This window comes from Mangifera indica, chromosome 2, assembly GCF_011075055.1.
Source record: "Mangifera indica cultivar Alphonso chromosome 2, CATAS_Mindica_2.1, whole genome shotgun sequence".
In the NCBI taxonomy this organism is placed as follows: domain Eukaryota; kingdom Viridiplantae; phylum Streptophyta; class Magnoliopsida; order Sapindales; family Anacardiaceae; genus Mangifera; species Mangifera indica.
The window spans coordinates 19,078,876-19,101,560 of NC_058138.1; the positions used below are offsets into that span (position 1 = coordinate 19,078,876).

Genomic DNA, 22,685 nt, shown 5'->3' on the forward strand with positions numbered 1-22,685 from the left:
TCACTTTTGTATTTAATTTTACTTTATTATAACTTAAAATTATTACATGAAGAATACAAAATTTAACAAGATTTTGTTGCTTTCTTTTTCTGAGATATGCCAAATTTATGATATAGCCCAGAAGCACACGTTGAGATCTGCTCAATTTACAGGCAACATCCGTGTATACAATACAATAAATGAAAAAACTATTGGGGCGCAATCAATGTTGACATGGCAAAATTAATAGTGTTGACATAAGTTTTCACCAGCCGATTCAACCTACAAGATGACAAGCTGCAATATTCATGTGCTTGTAGCCTTTATGAAAACCTCTTCCTCATTTATTTTCATTATTGACAATCAAAATCTTAGGCTGCTCAATTTATTTTACACTTAGACATTGTCATTTTGGGGCCTGCCTCTGTTATGTTCTTTTTGCACTCTTTATTCTCATACCTAGCCGAAGTTATGCAATTTGTTGAGGCTCATTATAGAGTTCTGTTCCTGCAAAACAGTTTAACACGATTAAGTTGGAAATTATTGGTGAAATCAGTCGGCAATACCTTTTACTCTTCACTCCTCTCCAAGATTGGATTCGAATCTAGTCAAACTCGAACTGAACTCGGTTTGCATATAATAAAGTTCGAGTTCATCAAACTCATTACAACTAAACTCGAATTCAACTCTGCTCATTTTGAATTTGAGCTTTTAACTAACTCGTTATTAAAACGTTATCGTTTTGTATTAAAATTTTTAATCCACAAATTTGACGAGCGAGCTCAAGCTCGTAAATGTTGGCTCGAATCCAGCCCTACTTCTCCCTCTTCAATCTGATATGAATCTAGTTTTTGTTTATTAAATGAAGTCCGTAGGTAAGGTGTTGCATGAGGTTTTGATGTAAAAATAAATGCTACAATAACAATAATATTATACCAAGCCTCTAAATTCATTTAAGGCCATGCCGCCTCCACAGTCATCTTTTCTACTGCACTTGAAATATCAGTATGGAATAGAATATTGCACCACTTCTATAAGTTTCCACATGCAAATTAAAATGCTATAATACACTAATAATGTTACTTTTTGCAAATTATTTTATGAAAATTAAGGCAGAAGAACTAAAATGATGGATATATAGGTGGAACAGAAGAAATTTATTACTTTCAGAAAATGAGAAATATGTATAATTAATGAATGAATAAGGCACACTGGGTAAGTTTTTATAGATGGTTTGTGCACTAAAAGTGGGTATGTATAGTTTAATTGATATAAATATGCCCTCTCTCCACCTCAAACTTGCTCAATTTTATAATGTATACTTCAACAAAAATTTGTTGGCAAGCTTTTAATTATCTTCATTGCAATGCTGGTAAACGGTAGCTTATTCATTATAATTCTATTAATGGAATATTAATGGTTTTAAGCTATTAGCAACATATGTCTCTACCATCTTAACTCACATTAATGGGGAAATTATCTATGCTAGCCCTTAAATGGCTTTTGGTGAGCGGATTCACTTTCAATTTGAAGGCAATTTCGAGCCAACTGCTATAAAGAGGGGCAACTGGAAGATGAATATGACCAACTTCTGACAAAGACATGAACAAAATCAATAGGTAAAAATATATAACAAGCAACAGATATTAATAGGCAGAAACTTGAAGCATAAATGGAAGAGATTTAGTGCAACTCACGGGCATCGTCACTTGTTTCGTAGTACTCAGAAAAGAGCACCCACCTCACCAACTCACCGGTCACCACCACACCTGCAAAGATATAATGCTCTTTTGCTGTGAGCTGTTGTCAGATTCATATCTGCAATTCTGTTCAGCTACTCACGAGCTTATTTAAGTCCCCTTTTGAATTCTCCTCAGCTCAAACTCTCCCATAAAACCCCCGCCAGTCCCTTCTCAAACTCAAACTCAAAAACATATTACAGCTTCCAAAAAATATGTCGATCAGAAGCAGCTTTTACGTTATGATAGTATTCTATGTCCTTTTATTATTGAGTTCCTGGCAAGTGACCATGGCTGGACGTAGCATTCCGTCGAGTGTTCCAAGCACGATGAGGCCTTTGTCAGAAGATTACGTGAAGATGAAGCCTCTGTCAACGACCAAGCACCGGGTTTTTAATGGGAAAGAAGTGAAAGATTGCCTGCCAAAAGGGTTTAGGCATGCATCTGCTCCAAGCCGCTATGTCAATTCTCGAGTTTTTGGTGGATGTCCTAACGAATCAAGCTCCAGGAAACATTGAAGGCAAAATTTTAAGCTAAAATTTTGTATATGGTTTCCAAGTTGATGATGGAAATTAAAATTTCTCTTAGGGTTCTATTATATATATATTATAACAGCCTGTTATGTTTTTTTGAGTGAAGAACAAATTAATCAGATTTTGTTAGGAGTTAAGTCATTAGTTGTACACTTGATATGAATTATGTGAGGCAGCCAAACAAATATTATTGTATGCCGAGAGAGCTAGTTCTTAATCATATAAGGGCCAAAATGTTCCACCCAAGGTTTGATAAAATACCATAAACCCCTTTTAAGTTTGAAAAAACCATTTTTCCTGTCATTTGTTAATATCAATCATTACTTTTAACAGTAAAAAAGTATCTATGTCACTACTATCATTTTGTTTCAAGATTTAAAATATTATAATAATATCTATATGATAAGGTGAGAGTGTAAATGTCTTTTTTTTTTTTTTAATTACAAGAAAATGTTATCATAATCATCCTGTATATTTTGAAAATAAGCAACACTTACATCTCTATTCACATCTTTAGGGGTAATGAACATTTTTTTAAAATTATTGAGATCACATTAAATTAAAAAAAAAAACTTATACTTTTTGAAAATTATAAAAACCCCAAACTCAGAGGTGATGTCCTCTGACAAGAAGTCTCATAAATAGGCCCTCTCGGTCATGAAAAGCATGTGAACTAAACTGATAGTGGCCTCATTGCTTACAATTTCACCCAATTCAATTGCGATTCAGTTAATGAAGAAAACAGAGTAACTTGGTTAAAATTGAAATCATCATTTTGAACTTCATAAACCTACCGCTTATGTCAGGAGCAAAGAGATTATTCCATAAAATTAAGCACAAACCCAATTTCCCGTCTCACGGCTGTTGGAAAATTCATATTTAAAGGATTTTCTACCCCTAGGTAAATTCATTTTAATAATTAAGATTAAGTTTAATTTTGCGCCTTTTGATTAACTGTGATCCAAAAATCTTGTTCTAGTGGCTCAAAATTGGGCAAAAAACAAGGTGGAGTAACAAGTCAATTAAGAGTTGAGTAATTAGATTAAGTTTAATTTTGTGCCGAAAGTCTTATTTATTCCCACCTAAAGTTCATTGTACTGTTAAATTGGTATCTCATAGCTATTGAAAACTCAAATGCTATTAGTTTCAAGGTGAGGACGAACGTTTGACAACTATTAGTTTCAATTAACTTTCAGAGTAGACTCAGACCACGTCGCCGTAGGGGAATGTTATAGAAACTAGAAACAGTTGTTTATAGTGTTGGCTATTGGAGAGATTGCCAGGTGTAGAAAATAGAGTGAAATAGTTGGATGTAATTGGAAGGTCCACCCTCTTGTAATACATGCATGTTAACCGAATGAATTTCTTCTCTCGGGTGGAATTGTCCACTTTCCTTCGCTAAAATTCTTCTGATTTGCTTCTTAAAAATATTTTCGCAGGCTGCATTATTTTAGTGTCAAAGCCTTGGATCTTGAGAATAGCTGAAGGGACAAGAAATCAACAGCTAAAACGGGGGCTCATACAGATGGCCGAAGGGAAAGCGTTAAGAACTAATTTTCATTGTCAGTTTAATCCATAAATAAAAACAAACAACAATTGATAACTGGAAACTGAATCTTAAATGTAGCAAATGAAATAAACACTAACCGGTAAACCTAGTCCCACATTGAATGGACCTACAAGTTCCATATCTTGTGGTAAATAAAAGGGTTTAAGACAAATGCAACATAAATAAGGAAAATTTTTTGGAAGGACACTTGGAAAGAGAGAATAAAACCTAATTATACAAATCATCATCATCATCTGCACCACCAACAGAAGTTGAAAATGGATCGGATCCAGTTGTAGCCCCAGTTCCGGACTCAGGAAACCGAAATTCACTTCCAAAACCCCTTGACTGCTGCAAGGTTTGAGCAAATGCCTGATATTTGCGGATGTCAGCATCGCTTACACTCCTGCGAGCAAACTTCATGGACTCTTCAAAATGAGCAGCCTTAATCTCCGACACTTCATCCTCAACATCCTCATCCATAGCTTCAGGATTGTCCCTTCTTCTTCTCTCCTTCTCAATATCCTTTAAAAAAATTAAATATTTTGTAAATCATTTTGCAATGAAATATTAAACCTACACACCATGTTCCATAACTTTTTTATAAAGAAAACAAGTGCACATGCATACCTTCTCTATGTTCTCTCTAATGGCATACTTGCAAGCTCGCTGACATATCTCGGTAATATCTGCCCCACTGAAGCCTTGTGTATACTTTGCTAATGCTCTAACATCTACATCTTTCGAGACTGGTGACTTTCTCAAACAGGCTTTGAAAATCTGATGGCGTGAATCCTCATCTGGTAGAGGAATATAAATTAACTGGTCAAGGCGACCTGGACGCAGAAGTGCTGGGTCAATGATGTCAGGTCTATTTGTGGCCCCAATAATGAAAACTGTCTTCTTAGCTGACATGCCATCCATTTCAGTAAGGAGTTGATTCAAAACTCGATCAGCGGCACCACCAGCATCCCCAACACTGCTTCCCCTCTGGAAACATTGAAAGATAAATTTTAATCAAAATTGAAAAAAAAAAATGGGAAGACATGCAAATTAGGGTTACTGCATTCCAACAGTTCATTCAAATTAATCCAAGTATTTTGCTAAACAAAAAAATACTTTGCTGGTTGTGATTTCTTCCAACTATATAGATCTAAACTATAAATTTCAAAATTATTAAAATAGACACACATCTAAAACTGAAAAGTAAAATAATGATGAAACAAAGATTTCACCTGAGTTGCAATAGAATCAAGCTCATCAAAGAAAAGAACACAAGGTGCAGATTGTCTAGCCTTGTCAAATATTTCCCGAACATTAGCCTCACTCTCGCCAAACCACATAGTGAGCAGTTCAGGGCCTTTAATGCTGATGAAATTTGCTTGGCATTCGTTTGCAATTGCCTTTGCAAGTAGAGTTTTCCCACATCCTGGGGGACCATAGAAAAGGACCCCTTTGGAGGGTGACATGCCAAATTTCTCAAACTTCTCTGGATGCTCCACAGGATATTGAACAGTCTGCAAAGCAATTAATAATTAAACTCTTAGCTACAAGTTGGGAAAAATCTCTCACAAGCAAAGCTAAAATTCAAAATTATTTTTTCTATTATAGTTTTATGACTCAAGAATTCTTAAGGACAGAGTACCCGATATAATTTTATTTTAAAAAAACAATTTGTATTTTATATATCGCTATAAATTAAAAATTTTAGAAAAATCATATAAAATCACAAGATTTCTAAGGCTTGAGAAAATCTCAATTGCTTGAATTAAGCTAAAAACCATGATCTCAGTATTCACCAGCTATAATACAACCTCAAAATCTGTACTTGTAGTGATTTTAAGAAAAGTATGAAAAATTTATATTGCATCTCATGCTTGAAAACATATTCTGGAGCATAGAAAACTAAAAAGTCCTCAAACATGTCTTAATCCACCACTGAGTAATAATTATTACCTCTTGAAGCTCACGCTTAACATTTTCAAGACCTCCAATATCCTCCCAGCTGACATTGGGAACTTCAACAACCTGTCAACCAAAAACAAAAAATTAAATCACTGTGGCAAATATTTTTCACAAGACAAATATCAGAACTTGTTTACATCAACAAAGAAACAATACTAAGCCAAATCATGAGAAGCTTCCCAAGAAAGTCACTCACAGTTTCACGCAAAGCAGAGGGATTGCTAGTTCCAAGTGCAGTTTGGAAGTGCTCATTTGTAACAGCCATAGAATTAAGTATCTCTGCATCAATAGTTTCATCCTCCAAATCAATCACGTCCATTTTCTCTCTGATGCATTGCAATGCAGCTTCAGTACACAAAGCAGCAAGGTCAGCACCAACATACCCATGAGTATCTTTAGAAATCCTTTCAAGATCAACCTGTAAACGGAAGAACCCAGTTTCAGAAAGAAAGAACTAGATAATGTGATGAAACTTTGACTGACAAAAAGACAGTGCTGAGTTCATATAATGACTTAACAACTGCTACTCAGTTTTACACCATTACTGTGTCCAAACAGTATTTGGAATCACCACATAACCAATCAGTTCTTCATATAGTTCACTGGCTTACTAGTTTAGAGAAACTGCATACGGCTTAATTTCTAAAAGAGAACAAATGCAACTTACTTCATCAGAAAGCTTCATGTTCTTGGTATGGATGCGGAGAACTTCAAGGCGCCCAACTTCATCTGGAACACCAATGTCTATCTCCCTATCAAATCTACCAAACCTCCTCAAAGCAGGGTCAATACTGTTTGGGCGATTAGTAGCCCCAATAACAATAACATGGGCACGTGATTTAAGCCCATCCATAAGAGTTAAAAGCTGAGAAACAATACGTCTTTCAACTTCACCATTTGTCTTCTCACGCTTGGGGGCAATGGAATCAATCTCATCAATAAAGATTATAGATGGAGCATTCTTCTCAGCTTCTTCAAATGCCTTCCTCAGATTACTTTCACTTTCTCCAGCCAACTTGGACATAATTTCTGGCCCATTAATACAAAAAAAGAAAGCACCAGTTTCATTTGCAACAGCTCTAGCTATCAAAGTCTTTCCTGAACCTGGGGGTCCGTAAAGTAAGATCCCCTTTGGTGGCTTCACACCAATTGATTTAAAGAGCTGTGGATGCCTTAATGGCAGCTCCACTAACTCCCGAATTTGAGCCATCTGCTTACGAACGCCACCAACATCATCATAACCAACTTCATCCAACCTATCCTCATCTTCCCTCTTCACAGGCTCACCCTCACAGAAAATTTCAGTGTCTGGAGCAACAACACAGTATTCCCCAGGATCAGTTTCAATGACCTTGAACTCAACACTCCTCATTCCTCCTCTTACAAGGAACAAATCTCCTTTCCTCACAGGGCGATAAGACTCCAAGAAGTAAGCTGCAAAAAGCCATAAAAAACAAGATTAACCAGATTCTTTACTTTTTAATCAAATGAATGTAAAACTTAACTACAATAGAGAGTAGAAACTTACGTTTCAAGTATGCATCAAACAGATTCCCAGTAACACCTTCGATGGTATCATCAATAGGAAGAATGTGAACACGCTTGCCATACTTAACATCTGGGCACTGGTGCACGGAGACAACATCCCCAAGTCGAACCCTAAGATTTGATCTAACAACCTTGTTCATCCTGATTTTTGGCTGCTCACATGTATCGTCAGCAAGAGCAATGCAGATTGTATCTTTTCGTTTCTTTCCCTAAAAGCGAAATCACAGAATGTAAATAAAGTAATCAACAAAATCAAATACAATGCAAGACAAAGCCCTTAAGTTCCTGTCATAACACTTAGCATGAGAGCCAAGTCAGCTAGTCATTCTAACATAAACTTACAAATTTTAAACAAAATACATAATAAAAAAAAACCTAATCATAAAAATTAGTATTAACGATTCCACTAAACAACAAAAAAAAAAAACAACCTAATTAAAACCTACATCTAAACAAAAAAGCGAATCCTAGCCTAATAAATACACAAAAAAAAAAAATGTGGAGAGAGATCGTACTTTGATGAGAATGGTGTCCCCGCGGAAAAGCTGGAGCTTTTCCATGGTATCAGGGTGCAAAGCGACGACGGAGTTATCATCGTTAACCGCCTCGTCAACGATCAGCCGATTAGGCGATTTTTTCCTCTCCAAAATCGCCGTGGAGAAGTCCTTCTTCCCCGAACTCCTGAACCAATCCATCAGAAAAATCAATAAATCAATTAGATTCACGCCAAAACGAAACATAAAGAGTAGTGAGAAGGAGAGTGGACTCACGCGTTGGAGGATTCGGCCGGATGAGTCATGGCTGTTGAGAGAATGTGAGAGGCTAGATCGGGCGAGGTGCTTTAGAAAAAAACAAGTAGCAAATAGGCAAAGCAATAGAGCTGAGGTTGGGGTTTTATACCTGTCTTTAATTGTCTTCTTGTTTCTCAAGAAAACAATTTTCTTTACTATGATTGGTCCGCTCAATTTCTAATGCCAATTGGGGAATAGGAAACCTACTCCCTTCGGATTTTTGTTTATGTTACTATGTAAGGATTAGACTTCCTTAACCTTTTCGCATTATCTATCTTCAAAATTTATTTTATTTTTATAATATTTAATTTGAATTTTAAGGTGAAAATATTTATATTTATGAAAAAGCCCTATACATCTAAATATCTAATAAAATCAACCCTCATAAGCGAGGATTAGGCGTTCTTAAAAACTAATGGGACCTGCAAAAAGGCATTTATTGTAATTGAATGGAATTTAGTTATTTCATCATAGTTATGTAATTTTCTCTTTTTATTAGAAAAATAAATAAATATGAAAAATATTTTGTTACTCTTCCAAAACTTAGGTAATTATTAGTTCTAAAACATTTGGAAGTAAATGTCCTTTCACTAAGATAGGGACAGGCATGGTAACTTTCCCAACAGTAATTTTTCGGAAAATTTAACTTGGCATGTGGACAAGTTTAAGAATATTTACTCCATCATCTAATGGAACAAAAACTTAGATATAAACATGTGAAAAAGACTACCCAACTTAGATATAAACATGTGAAAAAGACTACTATGGTACTTCATGTCATCGTGTCAATTTGAATTTTATATCAGTTCTAATTTGATTTAAATTAAAATCGTATCAAATTTTTTAACTTTAATCTAATTTTTTTATTTGAATTGTCTTAAAATTACCTATTATTTTTATTCTCTAAAGTGTTTTTATCATTTTAATTTCTTCATCAAATTATCTCAATCTATTATTAATAAAATACACATTATAACATTTTGTTTTTTAAACCAATTATCTAAAAATACATATACTAAGATTTTTACGATACGTCAATAATCTAACTAACTAAGTCAGAATTTTACTACTTGATAATAAAATAAAATATTCAAATAAAAATAAAAAATATTATAAATAATTATAATTATATAAATATACAATTATATACAATATTTTAAATTCATACTATAAATATGTAAAATATAATTATAATATGAGTATAATTTTTAAAATATATTTATAATATGATTAATTAAATCAAATTCTTGTAACTTAATAATAAAATAAAATATTTAAATAAAAGTTTTTACTGCCAATAAGTTCCTCACGTTTGAAAACTGAATATGATTTTTTTTTTTTTTAAATTTATTCAACATGCAATAAAATCCAAATAATCACATAATTTGTGTCAAGTTTTAATCCAAGAAACAAAGATGAATTATAAGCATCAAGTACTTAACCGTAAAAAGGGGCAGAGAGCAGAATCATAAGACAGGTCCTAAAGGAAAAGATCTAAGAAAAGATAAAGATGGTGATAACTACATAAATATATAAAGTCCGAGTTATTATTGCCCCTCCAAACTTTGATGAAATATCTATTTTCCACTCCTAAATTTGAAATTTTTTTTTATACATTTCTTTATCCATTTTGATAATAAAAATTATTAAATAAAATGTTAAAAAGATTTTTTTTTTTGTCTTTTTTTAATTTTCAATACATTTTAGCTAGATAATGAAATTTGTTTATTGAGAAATTCTATCCGAACAAGAGAACTAATATATAGCAAAACATATTTTCTTTTTTACTTGAGTACAATTAAGAAAAACTTCTATTGTGAAGAGAGTAACTACTACTTATTATCATTCTTTAGGAAATGCATTAAAGAGATCAAAAATATATTAACAAAGACAAAAAATTTACTAATACCAACAAAAGCAATAAAAATGATATTCTATAAAAGAAGTAAAAGGACTTCTAAATAAAGAAATGTGTTTTCAATTGTAAGGTAAGAACAATTAAATATCTCTTAACATGAGCCATTATAGGTCAATGTTGTAGCTCTAATCATTGAGACTTTCACAAATAAGAATAAGATGAAACACTCTATCAAAGATAATAAGACTTAATTTAACAAATTCTTCAATTAAGCTAGTAAAAATAAAACTCTATTTTATTATGCACAATATATATATATATATGAAAGAAGCATCACCATTATCCTCACAAAATTCTTACATAGGCAAAGGGGGGGGGGGGGGGGGGCGGCACATCCCCACACGATGAGAAGATAAATCATCTTAGCTTGATAAATTTAGGGAGATCCAACCAAATCATAGGTGGTCTGGTGCTGTAGGTGAGAGCGAAACAAAAAAAAAATATTTATATTAATATAGATAAAAGATTATAAAATTTATATTATTAAAGCTAAAAATTGATTTAAAGTATTTTTATAATTTTAATAAAAAAGATAAATGTTTTATTAACTATTCAAAAGGACAAAGTTAATTGTGAACCAAATATTTTCATTAACGAAAATAGATGATAGGGGGGCAAAATGACTTCTCAAACTTAAAGGGTAAAGAATGTGATTCATCAAAGTTCCGGTGGGAAACAGTGATTCGATCACATACAAAAACCCGGTAAATTCGGGTCAAATCTTCCGCTTTCATTAATTTTCATTGATTTGTTTATTAACGTTTACGCCTCCTCTAATCTTATTACAATTCACTTCACTCGGCTTCACTTGCTTGACAGTCACACTCACATCTTTTTCTCAGACAGCATGACTCAAAAACTCAGATCCAGGTTTGTCTTTGTCTCTTCTCTTTACCTTTTTCTTGAAGCCAGTTCTCTTACGTTTTCAGCCTGTGTTTTCTCTTTGGTTGCTCAGGAAAGATAACTAAGAAGAGAAGTTTTATGTGTTGAGCTTAGTATTTGTTTCTTCTGTTTTTAGGAAAAGGGTTTGGTCTGGTGAACTAAGTTGGGGATTTGGTTCAATTGAGAGTGAGGTTTTTATTTATTTATTTTTCTCTTTTGGCTGTCGTTTAGATTTTTTGAATCTTGTTGCCCAAAGAATTTGTGGTCGTTTCGAATTGTCACAGTGAGTAATATGGCTATGTTTGTGTTAAGGGCGGAGGCTTAATGGATTTATGTTTTGGTTATCAATTTGATATTGATTATATGTGTTTGGCAGACAGCTGGAAAAGGTTGATGGGTTCAAACGTCAAAGCAAAATGACTATTGAACTTGAGATATTATATATTGCCTTATGTTTTCTTGATTTTAATGAAAATTAGAGTTGGAGTTATATCAACTGAATGCTTCTTATCATATGTTTTGCATTTCTGATCTACAATTGTTTTTCGTTTTTGGTTATTTTTTCTGTTTCTGTCTGACTTCATTTTGAAAATTGTTACTCCTTTTTTTTTTTTTTTTTTGTGGCTATTGTCTTAACAATAATTAGTAATCACACATCAAACTTATTTTTAGCTCATTGGATAACTTCCACCAATGTGATTTACCTTTCTTCAGTTGGAAACAGTTGCTATAACATTTAGTCTTATGAAATTCTCAGTTTGATGTGTAAAACATATGTTAATTTCTCTTCTTAAAAAAATTGATGCAGGACTGGCAATTTCAGGCATGACGTGGTATTGTAATGCGGGATTACAACTTATATCATTGTGTGATTGGGAATATGCATTTATTTAATTATCAGATTCACCAGATAATTTACTTATTTAAGTGGAGTAAAAAAGACAAGTATCCTGGTCTCAGTAGAATTGAATTTTTCTAAAATTTGAGGTTCTGAAAATCAGAGTGTGGTAAATGGAAGAAATACAGTGTCAATCTGATAATTATAGGTCTTCATCGTCTTCGGCAAGTAGTCCTGCAAGTAGAGTTCCCTCAAGTAACTTTTTCTACTTGCGGAAACCAGGTTCTCTTAGGCAACCTATCTCATTTGAGGATTCGCCGGAGTGGGAGGATACAGATACTGAAGTTAGGGTGGAAGGAGGTGACTCTATCAATGCTGCAAATACACTAGTCTCTCCCTCTCTGTCAAAGATCAATAGTGGGTCCTTACTGTCACCACCATTGCCAGAGGGTGCAGTTGTTACAAGGAAGATAGCAGGGGCTTCAATTGTGTGGAAAGACTTGACTGTAACCATTAAGGGGAAGAGGAAGTACTCTGATAAGGTTGTGAAGAGTTCAAATGGCTATGCATTGCCAGGGACAATGACTGTAATCATGGGTCCTGCCAAATCAGGGAAATCCACCCTACTGAGGGCTATCTCAGGTTTCTTTAGCATATTTATTGTGATTAATTTTATAGCATTTGAGTATTTATTTATATATTTGTCTTTTACTTTACGTTTTAGCATGTTTGTAAGTTGGGAGACTAAAATGCTGCTTCTCTTGACTTTTAGGCAGATTACCTCATTCAGCCAGAATGTATGGTGAAGTATTTGTCAATGGGGCAAAATCACGCATGCCTTATGGGTCGTATGTGAGTTCCATGTTACATCACTTGTTCAGTTATTTTGGTCTTAATTGTTTGTGCAAATTGCTGCTTGTACTGTTGTGTCAATGTTTTGCCTTACCATTACCTCTTTTCTATCAGTATTTCTATTAGAAAATTTATTTTCTGCTTTCTCTTTAGCATATCTTATTCACTTTGCATTCATCATAGTGAATGAATGAATATAAATGTTTACTGTTGCATCTAAAGAATTTACTTGATGTATGTGCATATGTGTTAACATTGCTTATGTTTATATTTTGTGCTCAACAGTGATAAATTTTGCCCTGAACATATTCATAGTATTGCGTGTACTAGGTTAACAGGTTCTGTTTCTTGCTATGCATGTGGTAGTTAATGTTGTTATAATATTTTTTCTTTACTTAAGGGAATCCTCTCACCACTACCTTCATTTGTTTATCATGTGTTTGTATCAACAAATAAATTGTTTATGTTCTTCAGAACAATAGTCAGGGCACTTACACGATCAATTAGATTGAATATGAAGTGAGATAGTGATAAATATACATTCTTTATTTTGGTACGTTGGTCAAAACAGAAGTCTGCACTGATGTGTTTTGTGTAAGTCGGGATGGATTTAGTTATCCTTTATTTCTTTTTCGGTTTTTGATAGGAATTATAGAGTTGTATAACATTGCATAAAAAGAACACTTAGATAGTGGATCAGGTATCCACTACTACATATAGAATCCGTCTAACTAGACTACTATTAACCTGTGTAGCCTTTGCAGAAAGAACGAAACACAACACAAAGATTACTGTAGCTTGAACAGATTCTAAAAATTAGAATCAATTTACAACCCCTAACCAACGCAAGACTGAATTTGTATGTCAGTGAGACTAATCGTGAAACTATAATTAAGCCCTATTGATGTTTTGCAGTTGGCATATTGTCTCTGGCTTTTTTTGTTATTCTCCAAAGAGTTCAGATGATGGGTATTGAGTTATTTTTAGTACAATTACGACTATAAAATTTGAAAAGACTTGGGAAGACCCCAGTTAAGTGATATGCTGTTATAATGTTTATACCCTCCTTAATATTGATCCCTTTGTTGTGGCAGTTCCATATGATAATATGATGATTTCATTGGTGCAATCTAGGGGTTCAAATTTGTGATATGTGAATTGAAATTTTACAAACTTCATTTTGTGAACCTAAATGTGGGGCCGTCTCTTTGCATCGTGCTTCTATACTATCTCGTCACTTTCAAACTTGATAAATTTTTTTATTATTGTAAATATACTTTTGAAGTAAGGTTAGTCTAAGCTGTGACGATGAGTAAAAAAAATTGCATTCTGTTTGGTTGTGAGATTTGACCAGGAATTTTGTTTTGAAAAGCAGGGATTTGTTGAGAGGGAAACCGCTTTAATTGGTTCACTCACTGTCAGAGAGTTCCTTTATTATTCAGCACTGCTTCAACTTCCTGGATTTTTCTGTCACAGGAAGGGTGTGGTAGAGGATGCTATCCATGCCATGTCCTTGAGTGATTATGCTAACAAACTGATAGGTGGCCACTGTTATATGAAGGGCCTTCCTAGAGGTGAGAGAAGGCGAGTTAGCATTGCCCGGGAGCTTGTCATGAGACCACATATTTTATTTATAGATGAGCCTCTTTATCATCTTGACAGGTTTGTTCATTCCCTTGGATTTTGATGGTTTTGTAAAGAATTTTTTTTATCTGTGTTCTAGATATCCTATGGTGCATTTCTGTATAATAGTCTTCCATGCCTGTGTGTTGACTTGGAGAACTCATTAAGGTGTCGAGAGTGTAAATTCAAAAGTATTATCTGTGGAACATTTACAACAGAATCATATGGGGAATTTGATGGATTAATAAGTTGGAAAAATTGTTTTTTCCTAATATCAGATGAAGTTGAAATTAACCAAAAAGATAAGAATGGAGACATGGCAAGAAAAAGTCTAAGTCTTTTTTTTATTATTGATCCATCAAAATAGAAGTCTATATTGGCTTTCAAAAGATTTTAAAGGTGATAAAAGTAGATTTTAGAATATATGTTGGCAGTAAGTTGTGTTCTGAAACATTCTCTAGGTGTTTGATTAAAATCAGTGGTTTTGCCTCTGTAAGATATTCTTTTAGCATGCAGTCAACTCACTAATATCATTTCACCTTGTGATCCAATGTTATTATTGATCTGACTGTTTTATTTATGTTGGGGATCACCTCTATGATTCATGTATGTTTGCTGCAGCAGTCCCTGCATGTTGATTTACATCTTTTTGTGGGAAACATTTGTTACACTGTGATGTTAGAGCTAATGTTTAAAAACCTTATTCCATTCAGTGTCTCTGCCCTTCTGATGATGGTTACATTGAAGAAACTTGCAAGTATGGGATGCACTCTTATTTTTACCATTTATCAAAGCAGCACTGAGGTATTTGGCCTTTTTGACCGGATTTGTCTGCTTTCAAATGGAAACACCCTTTTTTTTGGGGAAACATTAGCTTGTTTGCAGGTAAATAATCCTGCAATTTTGTACCATTGTTTATCACATTATTGAATTATTTGAAATGAGTGAAGTTCCACATATGAATTCATCATTACACTTGTTTACGGTTTGGTAACATAATTTAAAATGTCATTTAATGATACTATAAGCATTTACTTTCTATTCTTCTGTAAACTTTTGCAATATTATTGATCATTTTGCATTGTTTCTAATTATATTCTATTTTGATGAAGCATTTCTCAAATGCCGGCTTTCCTTGCCCAATTATGCAAAGTCCTTCTGATCATTTTCTACGAGCAATAAATACAGATTTTGACAGGATCATAGCAATGTGCAAAAATTGGCAGGTACTTAACTCTAAATTGCCATTGTCTCTTTTTCCAAGGCCTAAATTGGAGAGCAATTATAAAGTTAACAATCAACACAATTTGAATTACAATTACATGTTCAATTTTTTTGTTATTATGCCTAAGTTAGAGGTCCAGTGATGATGATGTGGAGTATTTCTTTAATGATCTTTTTTAGTTTATTTTACATGTTGGCCTCTCTGATGCAAGCAATGTTTACCGTCAATTATAGCAGAACACTTCGTTTTCCAACTACTTTACACATTTATTGTACATGGATTGAGAACACTTATAACAGGATGACCATGGCGATTTTTCATCGGTGAATATGGATACTGCTGTTGCTATACGCACTCTTGAAGCAACTTATAAAACGTCAGCTGATGCTGCTACTGTTGAAACTATGATCCTACGGCTCACTGAGAAGGTATAATTGTTCTAATTATTACTAGTATTTGATTGTGCTAATTACAACTTCTTGAGTGAAGCATGTATGGAGCTTTCATTGTTATGCATGTTTTTCGGTCCATTGTAGTTGTACGTAAGTTTATATAGTCATCATTCCTCACATTCTACAGGAAGGTCCACTTCTCAAAAGCAAGGGAAAGGTTAGCAGTGCTACACAAATTGCTGTACTCACTTGGAGATCACTGTTGATTATGTCAAGGGAATGGAAATACTACTGGCTTCGTCTTATCCTTTGCATGCTTCTCCCGCTTTGTATTGGAACTGTCTTTTCCAATTTAGGGCATTCCTTGTCTTCAGTTGTGGTGAGTTTCTTACGGCCATTTTTTTCCTGGTAGTGTTAGAGCAATAATCATCAAACATGAATACATTTTCAAGAATTTTCATACATGTATTCCATGTCCATTAGAGGAAGACTGTAAGTCGGCTGGCCTTCAATGGTTTCAGAAGGGAGCGTATTCTTAATTTTTTGGCTTATGGTATATTGGCTATGTTTGTTCATATATTTTGAGTCGAGATACATGCCTTGTCTCTTGTAAAAAAAACAGTTTGGCCTTGTATTGATGATTCTAAAGGTTGGGAAAATGGTAATCTGTTAATTTCAAATGTATCATAAGTGTTTCTTCATTTGGTAGAATATATCTGAATCGATGTTCTACTGTGCCAATATAAAATGAAAATTAATATTTGATATTGTAATTCTGATTTTGATCCTACATTCACATCTAACTTCTTAACTGACATGAAAACATCTTTATGAAACTGGTCTTGACTGTCTTGAAGTAGTCTGCTGTTCTTTTCTCTGTCATGTATTTAGTGGAATTACTAAAGGCTTCTGAAAAATTTTCTTCAACCATATTCTCTGACAATAAAACTAACAATATGTATGCATTGTGGCTTCAGGGAAAATCTCTCAGATGCCGTTCCTAGGAACCAGTATAATCTTGTTGCAGTTCTATTTATGAACTTTGTTCTTTGCTTCAATTGGATTTTAATATGAAACTCAACAAAAATGCTGCTTTTTTTTCCCCATTTTTATGCATCCAAAATATATGTTGTATTCATGACATGCAAGTCTTGTCTTATCTCTGCCTTAGTTGTGTCTTATCTCTGCCTTATCTATTGCAGACACGAGTTGCAGCAGTGTTTGTCTTTATTTCATTTACTTCACTTTTGAGCATTGCTGGTGTACCTGCACTTATGAAAGAAATCAAGGTAATTTAATGACCTCCTTTGATGCTGACCAAGCAGTTATATTATCAATATTAGAGTTTATTAATTTTTATATTTTTTGGTGGTTAGTCTTGACAATCTAATGGCTATAGTAACTTAGTTCCTCTCATAACATTTGAAACTATCTTAAAGAACTTTCATCAGCTTGAACTTTTTTATTGATGATGATGACAGTTACCGCAATATGCAAAAGTTATATATGGTATCAGTAATTGTCCTACAGGGGGAAAAATGGGCTAATGGGACTCCCTTTGTAGTATTAAAGTCCTTCTGGAAATGCATTTAACATTCTACTGCACTATCAAATCCAAGTTTACATTTCTATATGCAGTACGGAAATGGATGTTGGTTTTGGGATTTCATGTGGAAGTGATCTGTTGGAACCACTATTTCTAGAAGCAAGATACATAAAATATATGAGTCTTCGATATGCTTTATAGTTTTATCTTCAGAACTCAAGCTAGAAGCTATATGAAAGTTGCTTTGTGACTTTTGGTCATGCATGGAATATCATCTTTAGACTAAAAGAAATTAGGAGATATCAATCAATTGAAATGGTTTACATATTTTCTCCTTTTTTCTGAAAAGTGAGACCAGTTAGCAATTTTTTATCCTATAATCTTATAAATGTCTATCTCATTTTGCAGATATATGCTAGTGAGGAATCAAACTGGCATTCAGGAACATTTGTCTTCATTCTTGGGCAACTCCTCTCCAGCATCCCATTCTTATTTCTCATCTCCATATCATCAAGTCTTGTCTTCTATTTCCTTGTTGGGCTGCGAGATGAATTCAGCTTGTTGATGTATTTTGTACTGAACTTTTTCACATGCCTCTTAGTTAATGAAGGACTTATGCTAATTATTGCTGCTCTTTGGCAAGATGTTTTCTGGAGCATCTTGACACTTGTGTGCATACATGTAAGTTACAGAACTTAGAAACAAATGGTTTGCAGCAATTCAGGTGCATCTTATGCAAGCCAAATATGCCATAACTATAGTAATAACTAGCATGGTATAATTACAATGTTTGGTGATGATAGGATGTATATTACTAATGTGAAAACTAGCTAAAATTCATGTTTCACCTTTGTGATTGATGTTAGATCTTTTTCATTTTAGTTGATGACCCAGCCTTTGCTAATCTAATGGTCCACATGTATGGTATTGCAGGTGGTAATGATGTTATCAGCTGGCTATTTCCGAATCCGCAATGCTTTACCTAGACCTGTGTGGACCTATCCTATATCCTATATCGCTTTCCACTCTTACTCTATACAGGCATGTACTATTAGATTAATCAAGTTACCCTACTTTATACATCAAACTATATCTGCTAGGATTTGCTTCCCATGCGATGTCAATAAGAACTTCAGAACCCCTTTTTGGTGAAAACATTTTTAGAGTCATTTTTGTTTTTCTAGCATTTTCTGCAGAGTGGATCTTAAAGGTTTTCATTAATGTCTATTCCTTATAGGGGCTATTGGAAAACGAGTATCTCGGGACCACATATGCTGTTGGGCAGGTGAGGACCATATCTGGGTTTCAGGCTCTCAGAAGTGCATATGACATCTCTGTTAACAGTAACTCTAAGTGGGAGAATTTGCTGGTGTTGTTTATTATGGCCCTTGCATATCGCATCATCTTGTTCGTTTTGCTATATTTTCGTGTAAAGAAAAATACGTTCATACAGAAACTGCTCTGGTGTGATCGTGATACGAACAACACTAGATGAATATACTGCTGGTGTCAGTTTTTGTTTGCTCATCTAACTGTAAAATTTTTTTGTTTTGTTCCCTCTTGCAAATTAATATCAACACTACTATATCTCAGCAATCAAATAGAGGATTGCATCATTTTTGACCAGATGAGCCTCCATTGTGTGTGTGTGTGTGTATATATATATATATATGAATAAGGGCCAAAGGCAATTTCCCACCCAAGGTTTATTAAAGGGACAAATTTTTACCCATTAATTTTTAAAAAACTTAGATACCCACTTATTTACTATTATGATAGGGGTAAAATTGTCATATCATAACAAATAAAAAATAATTTATTTCCTCCTAAGTTTATAAATCTGATTTTCTTTCGTGAAAGTTTGAAAAATCATTTTTTTCTTCTAGGGTTTTGAAACTATCATCAAAGATAACAGAGTTCAACGTCTTCGGTTGCATTATCTCTCCTTTTTTACTTTTTTTTTCCTGGTTTCAAACCATAAATTTTGGTCGGAAATCGTTGGTGTTAGACGTTACTTTCAAATGATTCATTGCGTGACAGATCTTCGATGACATCGTTTTCAATTGTCATTTTTATGACATTTTCATGACTGTTTTTTTGTCATAGAGGCTAGAAAGAGTACCTATAGATGGAAGGTCAGTCGGAGAAGGAATGAAACTTTAGGGGAAAAATGACAATTTTTTGAACCTTGAGTAGAGAAAAAATGTGATAGTATTTTATTTTTTTAATATTTTTAATTAAATGATAATTTACCCCTATCTATAACAGTAAATAGATGAGTATTTGGGTTTCATTAAACCTTGTGTGGGAAATTGTCCTTTCATTAAACCTTGTGTGGGAAATTGTTCTTTGTCCTTTGAATAACTATGTATGGTGTGACCCTTGCATACCGTACTAGGCCGGTTAATTGGGGTTGTGTTCAAGTCTAGGTCTTATTATTATTTTTTTTTTGTTCGAGTCTCGGATCAACCGTCTCAGACTTCATTTGGTCTGTCCAAACGGGTTCATTCACACAATTCAAGTTTGGGCGGAATTTTGGAAATAAGGTGCTGGTAGCCCATGAGGGTAACCCTTGAGGTTCTGATTTTTTGAATTTTTTTTCTTATACTGTTTCCTTCAGGGCATGCTTTGGCCAGAAAGAAATTAACTTTCAGTTCCTCAATATTGGATTTATACGATAAATTTCGAGGTGAAACAATCCTACATGTTCTTTGATTGGTTAGTCTAATGATTGGTGTCTTGGGTTCAGTTATTCAAGTGGGTTCTGAGTCGTATATAGGTAAAGGATTTGTCTGATTGCTTAGAAAGTGCGAATACAAGTTAAGTTTTATGGCTTTGAAAGGAATTAGTGATCTTATTCTGTATGCAAGGCCTTAGTGTTTTGACGGCTGGATTGCTGCTGAGTGATTGGGTTGAGCTTTTGGTTTTTAATTTAAGTGAAGGAAGCTAGTTAAACTTGGTTTCTTTTGCAATGTGGGTAACTCATCACAAGTTCTAAAAATTTGAGCTCGTCTAGAGTAGTATTATACAATATATGATATATCATATAATATAATATTTTTTTAAGATGAATAATATGATACAATACATATTATTGATAAAAATTTATACATTTTTTAGAAAAAAAATTATGACATGATAAAGGTGTTTTAAAAAAGTTTAAAATTTTAACAGATGTTTACAATATTTTTGAAGATTATAAATAGACCAAATGGTTATTTACCACCTAAGGTTTGGTGCAAATTAACTTATTATCTATTATCTATTAAAAATTTAAATACCTACTAATATATTAAATTTTATTATTATTATCAGGAATAAAATTGTCATTTAATAAAAATATTTAAAAAATACAAAATTTATCATATTTTCATCTCAAGTTTAAAAACTAACAAATTCTCCTCACCTAAAGTTTGAAAAACTTACATTTTCTCTTAGGGTTTTTGCAGCATCATATCGACGATTGGAGATGACAACAACGATGACGTTCTCTCTCCCTTTTAACTTCTTTTTCAGTCTAGCTCTATTTTTGGTCGACATCAACTGAGGAAATTTGTTGAGAAAGATTGTTCTTTCTCTCCAGACAAAGACGAATTACATCTTTGTCTGGATCTAGAGACGAATAATTGGTCTTCGTCATTTGATAATAACTAGAAATGGAGCGTGACTGAAAGAGATTAGGAGGGAGGGAGGGAGAATGCCATGTTGCCGTCTTCGATTGCTGACAATGGTGGTTGAGAAAAACTCTAGGGAAAAAAATTTGATATTTCAAACGTTAAGTGGGGGGTAAATTTGTTAAATTTGTAAACTTTGGGGTGAGAGAAGAATGTAATAAATTTTTAGTATTTTAAATATTTTAATAAGTAATAATTTGATCCTTGACAATAATAATAAAATTTAATAAACAAGTAAGTATTTATATTTTTAATAGTTAATTAATAAAAAGTTAGGTTTACATCAAATTTTAGATAGGAAATAGTCATTTGGCTTATAATATATAAATTTTTTATTATTATAATGTTTAAAAAATATATATTTTTATAAAAAAAATAAAATTTTTGATATATAATATAATATGTGTTTCCACTGATATGATATAAAACCTTGTTAGCTGTTTAGATTGACTTGGAAAATGGAATTAAATTTTGTAAAAAAAAATTTAAACCAGGTGGAAACGGAGTTTTGCCAAATCTTGGTTGACAAATAATAATTTACTGCCTTTTTTCAAACTTAGGGTGGGAATACTAGTCGGGTCCAGAACTGTATGGCTGTGGTCCACTGCTGAAGCTACGGTGTCATAAGGTCACGGCATATTTATTAGCAAACCGCCCGTGTGATGTGTTCTTAATTAGTTGCATACGATATACGACAACGTCCCGTGTACAACAATAGGATGGTAATATGTCTATAGGGAAAGGGATTGTTTTTCACTAAACTTTAACTTAATCTTAAAATTATATTTATGTTTATCTATATATTAATTATCATTTAAATTTTTAGTTAAGAATTGAATAAAATTTATATTATTTTTCTTCTAAATTTTAAAAATTAATATTTTAAATCATTCTTAAAGCTTGAAAAGTTTATATTTCATTTTTAGGGTTTGTGTCATTCTTCGGCTACTATCATTTCGACCAATAACTGACACTTTCTATCAATCTTTTAAATCTGATTATACAAGATGACGAAAAACCATCCAAATATAACAATGAAAGACGACATCATTTCGATGAAGGACGACGAAGTGTTTCATCATTCAAAAACGATGACGAAGGACGATGAAACATCTTCTTTTGTTGTTTTATTTAGATGACGTTTCGTCATCCTTCAACGAGTCTTTTTGATTTAGATTATGAAAAGTCATCATTCATTAGAGAAAACCTTTGTTTTTTTAAGATTGTCAGTCGGTTCCCTAAATCATCGAAGATGAAACTTGAAAATGGGGAAAAAGTAAAATTTTTAAAGTTTAATAATAAAATAATATTAATTTTCTAAACTAAGAAAAAAAATGATATAAATTTTTTAAGTATTAGAGTTTATAGATAAAATGATAATATTATATCTGTTTATAATTAAAAATTTAGATAATAATTAATCTATAAATAAGTGTTTGAATTTTTCATCTGTCAAGAGTTTGATGTGCTTAGGGTAAAAGTTACGTGCGAAATTGCTCTTTTCCCTTTATAGGACTTTAGCCGCCTGATTTGATCAATTCCAACCCAAAAAAAAAAAGGACTTCACGCTTTTATTTCCTTCTTAACGTGTGGGATCCACATACCGTCTAACTAATTAATTTCACCTCACC

At 33.2% G+C, this 22,685-nt stretch overlaps 2 protein-coding genes across 5 annotated transcripts; one reads left to right on the plus strand and one right to left on the minus strand.

The window, feature by feature from the left end:
* Positions 1-3,777: 3,777 nt before the first annotated feature.
* Positions 3,778-8,242, minus strand: LOC123209064 (cell division cycle protein 48 homolog). Its single transcript, XM_044626801.1, has 9 exons — positions 8,084-8,242; positions 7,829-7,994; positions 7,294-7,522; positions 6,433-7,199; positions 5,962-6,183; positions 5,757-5,828; positions 5,036-5,317; positions 4,431-4,790; positions 3,778-4,325 (listed from the first exon to the last, which is right to left on the minus strand). The coding sequence occupies exons 1-9, from the start codon at positions 8,110-8,112 to the stop codon at positions 4,029-4,031; spliced, it is 2,424 nt and encodes an 807-aa protein (XP_044482736.1). The 5' UTR covers positions 8,113-8,242; the 3' UTR covers positions 3,778-4,028.
* A 2,522-nt stretch (positions 8,243-10,764) lies between these two features.
* Positions 10,765-19,006, plus strand: LOC123209507 (ABC transporter G family member 3-like). Of its 4 annotated transcripts, none has more exons than XM_044627588.1 (12): positions 10,765-10,892; positions 11,713-12,384; positions 12,515-12,594; positions 13,967-14,256; positions 14,931-15,102; positions 15,330-15,443; positions 15,742-15,870; positions 16,022-16,213; positions 17,037-17,123; positions 17,789-18,061; positions 18,314-18,421; positions 18,618-19,006. In XM_044627588.1, the coding sequence occupies exons 2-12, from the start codon at positions 11,916-11,918 to the stop codon at positions 18,873-18,875; spliced, it is 2,172 nt and encodes a 723-aa protein (XP_044483523.1). In that variant the 5' UTR covers positions 10,765-10,892; positions 11,713-11,915; the 3' UTR covers positions 18,876-19,006. The 4 variants fall into 4 exon arrangements, with proteins under 4 accessions (XP_044483523.1, XP_044483524.1, XP_044483521.1 ...); XM_044627589.1 differs by lacking the exon at positions 10,765-10,892 and adding an exon at positions 10,907-11,095; XM_044627586.1 differs by lacking the exon at positions 10,765-10,892 and adding an exon at positions 10,907-11,090.
* The last annotated feature ends 3,679 nt before the right edge of the window (positions 19,007-22,685 follow it).

Excerpts from the sequence above, each read along its gene's own strand:
- LOC123209064 (XM_044626801.1), bottom strand. The coding sequence starts at position 8,112 with ATGACTCATCCGGCCGAATCCTCCAACGC. Across the intron at positions 7,523-7,828 it reads GGGACACCATTCTCATCAAA|GGAAAGAAACGAAAAGATAC; the intron begins GTACGATCTCTC and ends TTTCGCTTTTAG. Across the intron at positions 4,791-5,035 it reads TTGATTCTATTGCAACTCAG|AGGGGAAGCAGTGTTGGGGA; the intron begins GTGAAATCTTTG and ends CAATGTTTCCAG.
- LOC123209507 (XM_044627588.1), top strand. The coding sequence starts at position 11,916 with ATGGAAGAAATACAGTGTCAATCTGATAATTATAGGTCTTCATCGTCT. Across the intron at positions 15,103-15,329 it reads AAACATTAGCTTGTTTGCAG|CATTTCTCAAATGCCGGCTT; the intron begins GTAAATAATCCT and ends ATTTTGATGAAG. Across the intron at positions 16,214-17,036 it reads ATTCCTTGTCTTCAGTTGTG|ACACGAGTTGCAGCAGTGTT; the intron begins GTGAGTTTCTTA and ends TATCTATTGCAG.